This window comes from Cydia fagiglandana, chromosome 21 (assembly GCF_963556715.1).
Source record: "Cydia fagiglandana chromosome 21, ilCydFagi1.1, whole genome shotgun sequence".
Lineage (NCBI taxonomy): Eukaryota > Metazoa > Arthropoda > Insecta > Lepidoptera > Tortricidae > Cydia > Cydia fagiglandana.
This window is the reverse complement of record NC_085952.1, coordinates 3,797,603-3,807,568: the sequence shown is the minus strand read 5'-3', so window position 1 is coordinate 3,807,568 and position 9,966 is coordinate 3,797,603. Positions and strand designations below refer to the sequence as shown.

The 9,966-nt window shown below is 38.8% G+C and overlaps 1 protein-coding gene across 2 annotated transcripts in view; it reads right to left on the bottom strand.

Annotated features, from left to right (window-relative positions):
• Positions 1 to 213: 213 nt before the first annotated feature.
• LOC134675153 (mushroom body large-type Kenyon cell-specific protein 1) overlaps positions 214 to 9,966 on the bottom strand; it is a 276,201-nt gene continuing 266,448 nt past the window's right edge. For both annotated transcript variants that reach the window (XM_063533327.1, XM_063533328.1), the window contains one exon: positions 214 to 6,618. In XM_063533327.1, the coding sequence (XP_063389397.1) occupies positions 5,247 to 6,618 (1,372 nt within the window). In that variant the 3' untranslated portion in view covers positions 214 to 5,246. The remainder of the gene's footprint in view (positions 6,619 to 9,966) is intronic.

Here is a 9,966-nt window from a genome sequence, read left to right as displayed (position 1 = left end):
TTTTTGTCAAAGACTCAGTCTATATTGCTGCCGGTTACCTAAATTAAACATACACAACATCATTTCTTGTTGATTACAGATGTTACAGGTATTATGTTTTAAATAATAAAAAAAATACCAACCTTTTTCTTTCCCAGTTCAGGTAATTTATGAGGCGACCTCTTTCTTTTCTATTTAAGTATTAAAAAGGGTTAAAAATAAAACAAATCATAATTCAACAAATGAATGAAATTTATTGTATACAGGTTTTAAATATCCTCGCACATCCTCACACCTGCCTAACCAGCCGTCAAGATAACGTAAGATATAAAGATCTTATAGTAAAGGACATTACATTTGGAAAATTCACTTCAAAATGATGCTACGTAATTACAAGTATACGTAAGAAATGGTTCCGTATAGTCTTCACGGAGAGGATTGGCGCGTGTTTCATTAGTGTTGCCAGTCGAAACAAGCGCCAATCCAAATAAACCCCACTATACGTCATCTACAATTCCACAATTTCAAATCAACTTTTGCGTCGCCAGGCGACGGGTTTTGGACGTTTTTTAACTATCAAAGTGTCAGTCAATTTGTCTTAAGCTTTGCTTTTCGAATTTTCTCACCCTTTCCTAAAAATTTGACTAGATTTAATACAATTAAGTTATGCCAATCACATTTAAACGCCAATTCGTAACAATTCGAGGTGATTTCTTAAATCATCAACCATCACTTTAATAAGGAAGTGAAAATATAAAATATAGTGAAAAAAATAAACGAAACGCTGTATGAATGCGTTTTGATTTCTTTAATTCTGTTAAGAAAACTAAACAATGATAATTATATAAAACTAAAGGAACAAAATAACAAAAAATATAGAAGCAAGTAAGGTATATTGAAAAAAAAATATTCCATTAAAACTTGTACTCAATAATTAAATAACAATATTATAATTTGATCTTATTAGCTCCTTTAGCAGATTAGGTACCTATTTATATTATTAAAAAAAAACATGAGCCTTTCAATCAATAATTAGGAAATAACAGCGTCTTCTATGTCATACATTGGTCCATTGCCTGATTTTTAATCATATTTTTTAATCACAAAAAACTTTACTTTCCAAAGATATTCATTGCAAAAATTTCATTTAAAAAATCCTCAGCGGTGTGATGTTACTTCGTTAAAAGCGTTTTCTTTTTTTAATAAATACATGATAATATTGTATTTGAATTTTACACTATCCCTCATTTTATAAAGATAACATTATATTTAATATGTCTAAAATTAAATGCTTCGTGTTGTACATAATTTAAAAAAAAACGAATGTGTCAACATTCCACGCTTACTTCAAAACCTTAACTGTCGTACCTTTCCTCAGTAATTCTAAATGTCAATAATAATAAGTCAATTATTGTAATAGTAATACAATAATTATTAAAATTAATCCTCTAGAAATACATACAGTTGTAAAGGAAAACAATTAGTGACAATAAAGGTGAAACTTACATTTACTTAGAGGAAACGCGTCAATGTAGACCGTTCTTAATCAGGCTAGCAACACTAAGTACTTCGTAGTGTTGCCACAAGCAACATGTTTCTCTGGCGATTGCCAGTACAAAAAACGGTTGCCGTCTGGTTGGCAAATAGTCAACTACACAAATACAGGCATAAAACAACCATGCGCACGACGCTCAGAAATCATACTCCTGGCAACATTTTACAAAACCTTCCATTTTTAAATTTAAAAATAGATTACTCAAATGTCAAATTTAAAAATTGAAAGACGAAGCGATCCACGCGACGTTTCCATGCGTTCGGAAACCTGTGATAAAAATGTGTTATAAAAGAACTTTCACAAAAATGTCTCGTGGAATTTTCAAGATTCACTAAGTGTCTAGATAAAAATGCAACTTCCCTTCATTGTCTTTTTGTTCCTGGACCAGTCGAGGACCGTTCAAGACCTAACCTAACCCTTACGGCAAAATGTATTACATTTACAAAAAAAAAATAACAAACATATTAAAGAATTACTACCGGCTACCTATTAATTAAAAATTACGCTACAGTATTTAACTAAAATTCTTAAACTATGTGGAAAAATGATTGAACAATATACAATAAAAATGATTCACTAATAAATCCGGCATCCCTGAGACGAAATGTCACAATTCATTTATTTAAATGCATTTACATCGACCTTTTTCTTGTTCTTTAAATTTATTCTTATGATGCAATTTGGTAAATGAAAAGTAACATTTCCATCTTGATTGTAAATAATTAACCAATTTTACAAAACAGCCATTTTTTATGCTGGCAACCCGCTACGTGCTTTTTACTTACGTCAAAAATATACCCTTATTTTTGAATGAACACACCACTGGTTCCACTTGACATAACAGGTGCCAAAAGTTGTTACAATTGGTTATTATTTACACTTGTAATAGAGATTGCCGTATAACATTTTAAGTGTTAAGGCGGTGTAAACCATTTGTACAGGCCGAGCCCAGGTAACCTGTTTGCTGTCCCAGGATACCTGACTTCACTTGTTTCTACTACTTATCAGTCGCAACTCTCTTTATTCGGGCCTCAAGCCCCAAACACTTTGCACAAAAAACATGTATAACATCTCAATATAATATTATAATTGTAGGTCATTAAAAAATAAAGCCGCTTAAAAAATAACTAACGTTACAAATAAGATTAAACAACGTAATGATTTGTTCCCGATGGAAAAAATATTTATATTATAATAAAAAAAAATCTAATAACATTCTAAGCGGAATGTTTATTAAAATCTAAAATTCTCTTTGCAAATTGTCCCATCCTATGATTTCTGTACAACTTACATGATTTAACCCTTTATAAGGCATAAGGGTGTCAGGAATTATGCAAAATTGAACTCTATCACTTTGAAATAAAGTTCAAAATCAAGTGGGAAATATATTCCCTCTGCCTTATAAAGGGTTAACCGTTTTTAAGCTATCAACAATTGTCAGGCGTAACACACAGATTGGTGTAGGTACGTATTTTTAAATTAAATTGTTCGATTTTTGAATTTTTCTCAAACGCAACCGAAATGCGGTCCGGGGTGGCGATAGTAGATGGTAGTGACGTCACAAGTTGACAGATTTACATCATACAAAGTTAATATTAAATGCATGATAGATTAAATAAATGTAGACGTATTCTTAAATATTAAAAAGACATCGAAAATGAACGTAAATAAAATTGAAAGATGCTATCGACTAGTAAATTTTGAATATAAAAATTTTTGTTTTTTTTTCTCTTGAGAATTCATTCGACATCACGGCATTTGGGATATGTATTTCGTTTTTGGATAATTTCGACCGTAATTTGAATTCTAGTAAAATGTAGACGCCTATACAGTCAGAATGAAGATGAAATTAAAAAAAAATGTCGAAATGTCGAGAGTATTCAGGTCCTATTTTGCATGTCGTGGTCTCCGAAGAAAAAGGTTAGGACATATAATTTTAACGTGTATATAATATATGTATATTTCAATTACATACATAATACAAAGACTTCTTAATTTCCATGAGGCGACATTTACACATAACTTACAATAAGTAATCGTACGATAATTCTATCCAAATAGTTTTTACCTAAATTTTACTTTTGGGAGAGCGTATACATTTTTTTCATCTCGTACTTCATTAATATACTTTCGATAGAACACCAAAAAATTTCACAAATTTGAAGATATCATTTTTTTTGAGGATTTTTGGGCTAATAATTTTTAAAGTCGACAAGAATATAATAATGATTATCCATATTTTTGTATAGTCGATAAAACATTTAAAACTTGGACCATGAAAAATAAGAATATTTTCTTAAGATACAATAATAGTACATAAAATATATAAGTTCACTAGATGTATTTTAATGTACGTACGTGTATATATGTATGTATGACACGGCTCGCCAGACCGCACTCGTAATATCTAAATATCACATTCAGTAATATGGAAATCCACGTGTTAGCTTAGACACACTTTAAATTACTATTTTATACAAAATAATAATTGCACATAAGTCCGTTCGTGCCCCGAATATGCGCATGCGGCGCATCGCGTCCCGCTCGCACGCGCAGCTCGCGCGCCTCGCCAGAGAGGGACAGCCGCACCCACCACACTACCCAATAGCGCTAATAATTTCATTCAATATATTACCTATCTAATTATAAAAACACCGCACAAAATCTGCAATAGTTCACTTAAAAATCGATAACATTTACACTCATGGCTAGCTTTATAATTAATTTGTTACATTGTTTTTATTACTTAAAATTATTTAAATAGTTAAATTTCATAACGTTAACTTTTGGTTGTCTTTTACTTAAACACAAGGTCAAAAATGAGGCTTCAAAGATTTGCCATAATTTGAACAATTGTTATATCTTCGTGGCTTTCAGTGGTATCCTAACCTATCATTCCTTAGGCGATTGCTACGAACGTCTCCCAGACAGATATCATAGACATCAAATCAATTTTAATTTTAAAAAGCACTTGCCGTTGTTTTAAAACACCCACGGCAAGCTATCTACAGCCAAACAGTCACTAACAAAACGACAGTTTTATATTACAAGACGTTTGAAATCCTACAAGTCTTCCCCCGAAAGTTTTACATTACCCCAGCGAATAACACTGTAAGTCACCAAGAGTGGAGCATGAACGTGGTACTATAACTATTTATTGTGATATTTCATAGTAAAGCTGTGATATATTGAACTGGGTGTGTCTGTAGGTAACTATTGTGTTATTTGGTGATTATGTGTCAATTGTATATATGTGATAGAGCTGGACTAAAGACGGTTGCGGAACGGAAACGGAACTACGGAAGCTATAGGTGTGTAAACAAATGAAAACCCAGCGTTGGTCTAATGTAAGAAAAGCCTGTCACTAACGTTATTGTCACTACAACAGTATACATGTAAATAATGCATGAGTTTCGTATGAAAAATCCTTACGATGTAGTCTATTGCACTCTAATGTAACGTAGAAACTTGAGACGGGCACACTTTAACGGCCCAGGCACAGAGTTAGATCCGACCGGTGCGCGGAGGGGCCGGGCGGCCGGCGAGGCACGCTAACGCGCCTCTACGTTTCGGCCGCTTCCCTCTCCAAACGGAATGTACTTTACATAATAATTATCACAAAGACTGAGGAGATCGGAACGTCTTTCATAATCCATGGGCGAACGCGACGCCACTACGTCGCGTATCACTGGAAAGGGTAGTACAGCGGATACTAGGCGCGATCGGGCGGCGCGGCGGGCGGCGCGGGTGGTGGCGGCGGCGACAGCGTCCCGCACGCGGGCGGCGTGGGCGTCCCGTTGCGGGGCCGCATCTTGTCCGCTCGGAGCCGCTGGACCGCCTCCCGCATCTCGGCGGCGAGCTGGCGGTCCGAGGAGTCGATGCGAGGTCGGCGCGCGGGTGGACCTTCCTCATCGCCTCCCGCTAGCCGCCGAAGGAGACTCGGCGCGTCTGAGTTCGGCGCCGGCGGTCGCGGCTCCCCTGTCAACCGTTGCAACAACGCCGCACCGGGCCTTTCCAGACTCGACCTTATGATCCCCTCCAGGAAACTGCCGTTCGCCGGCGGCGGCGCTTCTTCTCTGAGCCGACGCATCATATGCGAGGCGTAAAGGTCCGGCGCGGGCGGGGCCGGGAACCCAGCTCCCGGCCAGAAGTAGCTCGGCGGGTACCCGGGCGTCTCGGGCCCGTTGAGACCGTTGGTGAACGGCTTGGTCATCGGCTTCGGCGGCGGCGGCTTGGGAGGCTGCGGCTTCACGTCCTGAGGCGGCTTCGGCTCGCGTTTACGCGGCCTCATCAGATGCCGCTCTTTGACTTTGTATTCGAGAGTCGAATGCGGCACGCCGTAGTACGAACCGGCGCGGTGAACCGACATCTCACCTCTCTGCACGGCCTTCACCGCTTCTACCAGGCTATCTCTATCGTAGTTCCTATATTTTCCTCTCTTAGGTCTAGTTCCTTTGCCCGTAGCGGGTTGTCCGTTGTTGTTCGTAGGAGCGCGAGAGTTACTAGGACCCGAAAAATTTCTAGAGTTGTCTGGTGGGGTTTTGATGACGGAAACGTGCCTATCTTGCTGAAGTCGCATGAAATCATGGGGCCTTTCTAGCGGTTGTTGGAACTTCTGGCTTATACTCTTGGCTATAACGTCGCTCAACGACGTGAAGAGATGTTGAGAGGAAGGCGGATCAGCGAAGACAGACGCCGGCAGCAGGAGCGGAGACGGTGTATTCAGGGGTGGTTGTGGCGGTAGGATTGGAGTTACGGGGGTGACTGGTGCTGCTGGGGTTGCGGGTGACGGGCTTTTATCGTCAGGGGGTGGGAATGTGGGTATTTTGAGGATGACGGAGGGCGGCGAGTCGGGTCGTTCAGGGTCGGAGTCGGGGTCGGAGTCGGCGGGTTCCGTGACGAGTCCAAACTTGTTGACCTTGTTGCGGAGGGTGGACCGGGGTATGCCGTAGACGACGGCTGCCCGGCGGGTCCCTAGCCGGCCGGACTGGATGTCCCGGAGGGCTGACTGGAGCTCATCTTCGGTGTAGTTCCGCCGCGCGGAGCTGTTGCCAGCCCCGCCATCGAGTATTGCGCGTTTCAATCTGTAACAACCAAACAAACAATCATTAAGTAGGAACAGATTTATTGTTGCCTGGTGAAAATACTCTGCACTCTGTTATGCTCTAGGTACTGAGATGATTGCCGGGCATGGATTTTACAGCAGTTCAAATTAGGAAATCAGGAGTGTTCAAGTAGGTACCTTAACGAATAAGAAATACATTAAATACTCGTTAGTATTCCGTTGTATTCTTAATCTTAATTTATATCTATCAATAAAGTTGGTAAATAACTCTGGGGGTTGATCCACGAATTTTTTCAAACAATTTTAAATTAGTAAAACAGGAAGCTTTCCTTTCTGCAAGGAAACTAGCGCGTCCTATCAAGTAGAAACTTCACGTATCGCTAACGCAGTAAACTCAGTAAAGGATAAAGAGTAGCAAAATCCTTCGCCCTATATCACGTGCGGAGATTTCCTCGTTATACCCGGGAAGCATAGCACAAGCGACAACGTTAGAACATTTAGAACACAACCGGCATCTCGATTTCAGCACCGATATTATACAATACCCAATCGATAGCTGAATAAATTCATTCCACGGCCCACGATCTGGGTCGCCTGGCTCGCCAAAACAAATAAAAATGCACCGATAGTCGCGGCCATCGACCTTGCATCCTTGCACACGCCCACGCAAAATCACACCCTACCCTTAAACTATAGGGCCCAGAATCCAATGTCAATCATAACGAAAAATAAGAAACCGAGACACAAGATGAAACTGAAGACGGTCATACCCACCAAGCAATTTCCAACTATAATGATAGGGATCGAAAGTTTAATTTGAGATGGCGGTGAAGGAATAAAGGGAAAATATAAAGATGCATTCATAGTCCGTTATCGGAGGTTCGTGAGTAAATATTTCGCATTTAGCTTATCTCGGATTAATGTGTTGGTGTTTTGAAATATTGAATTTAGATGTTTGACCGATTGCGAGCCGATGACCAGGTGTTGACCTATATTGCAGACTGATAAAACGTATTGTTTGTATTATTTTAGTATATTACGAACAGTTTTAAATAATTATTTATCTTCCTCTTTGTCTTTCGACTTGCAGGGCCGGATTACTGCCTAGGCCCCTGGGCCCGGGCCTTGCGGTAAGTTAGCAATGGAACGGAAGTTTAAGTAAGTGTATTCGGGTAATACCGAATGTCGGATAATTCCGAAATTCAGATGTAAATGACCCTTAATTCCATCGTAATAAAAGTCTCTTTTCGGAATTATCCGACAGTTTTCGACATTCGGAATTACCCGAGTAAATCTATTGGGATTTTGTATTTATTCATACCAGAATGAGGAGCTCTTCAAACTTACCAAATCTTAAAAACTATATCGATTATAGAATAAAAATCGGCCCATTTTATTAAATTAATCAAAGCTCTGCAAAATGAGGTAAAAAGATCAACAATCTTAAATCACTCGACTTGTTTTTCAATATATTTGGAACCTAATTATATTGAAGTGTAAATGTAAAGGGTTCAAGAACATTTCCTGGAGCAATTTTATAAATATTTGTCCTTTTTCCACTCAAACACAAACATTATCTAAATGAAGTTGCGTTTCGTTTGCCAAGTCTTTGACCGGATCGAAATGGGTGTGGTATGATTTTCGTTATCAAGCACTTCATGTTAATGTGTTTATTTATTTAAATTGACATATTAAATATTATATTATTACGTATTAAGTACATTAGCCCAGAATAAATAATAGTACTAAGAACAGAAGACTCACTCTCTAACAAAACGCGTCTGTTACGGTCAGCACAGATATGGCCGCTAGGTGGCGACAGCGCCACGCGCGGCTTATGGCAAACCCCAAAATTGAGGCCGAACGGATGTACTTTTAGCTACCTGTAGCAAAGCGACGAAATCGCGGAGTGAGACACGCCTGACATTAGTACATTAATGTGACCAACTAACTCATGAATCATGTATTTAAAGACATCTAAGAGATCAAAATAGTAGGATCGTAAGTCACACTAGGTGTATTATAATCTGCGTCGACTTGATTAGGTACTTGATTAATGGGTTTGGTGTTTTCCGAATGGTAGAATACAAACGAATCTATTCATTTAATTGATATCGACCCTTCACAGATACTCTACGTATAGTTCCCTTATTTACGAGTACGAAAAGTTAAATAAGGCCCACTTGCACCATCCCACTAAACTGGGGTTAAGCGGTTAAACCGTTAACCCGGTCTCAAATTGTACTGATAACCATGGTAACTTCTGGTTTAACCAGTTAACCCCGGGTTAGTGAATTGCGCAAGTGGCCCTAAGCTGATTAGCTTTGAAATCACTACACCTTTAAAAACAAAGTCCCCCGCCGCGTCTGTCTGTGTGTTTGTATGTTCGCGATAAACTCAAAAACTACTGGTCGGATTTTCATGCGGTTTTGACCAATCAATAGAGTGATTCTCGAGGAAGGTTTAGGTGTATAATTTATTAAGGTTTTGTGTATCCCGTGGGAAGAACTGGAACGTGGAAGGCAGAAGATAAGCAAGAAGAGAAGATATGATTATACTTAGTTTCATTTTATTTTTATTTTTTGGAACTAAACATAATAAAATCATAATTTCAATCCGTGAACGAACTATAAAGAAATCAACCTTCATAAACATTAGATTTTATCAAATTAATTCATTAACGTCCACATTCAACTTCAAAATGGCCACTTACAAAACAAATAAACATCACTAATGTCTCCTTATCTCCTTGCGAAAGCTTCTATCTTTTGAAACTTGACAAATACAGTGTGAAGGAACTGGTATCTGTCTGTATCGGGGGTTATTGGCCTTCTTAATGTGTGTTATTGCAAAAGAGTTTAACGCTCGGACGACAAGGGAGCCTTATTTGAGTTGACTCAACCGTGAGACATTTCTTTTTCTAGAGTTCGTTTAGGTTTGAAGCATTTTCGCCGCCTTACTTATTTTCATTTAAACTTGTACTTTAAAGCGCAACTTAAGTCATCATTCAGTAACGTCTAACCGTTACATTCCTGACAAAATGTATAGGGTGACATTGACCGTCAGTTTTGTGACGATTGCTAGCCGCCCGTTAATAGTACACAGTTAAGTGAAAATTCCCTTATTTATTCTTTTTAAACGCCTTGAAAAGTTATTTTCTGCGACCGCCTACAATGTTTTTCAATTGCGAAGGGTAGCCTGTCATCTCCATACAATTTATAGACTAACAATGCCAAATGTCGCAATATTGTATTGAATCGGGATCTACCATTGTACCCTTCCGGTTTGAAAATAAATATTATAGGCCCCGTGCATGAACTATAGGGGGCAGCATATGAGCCGTCAGATTTTTGGCGCGATCCGTAAA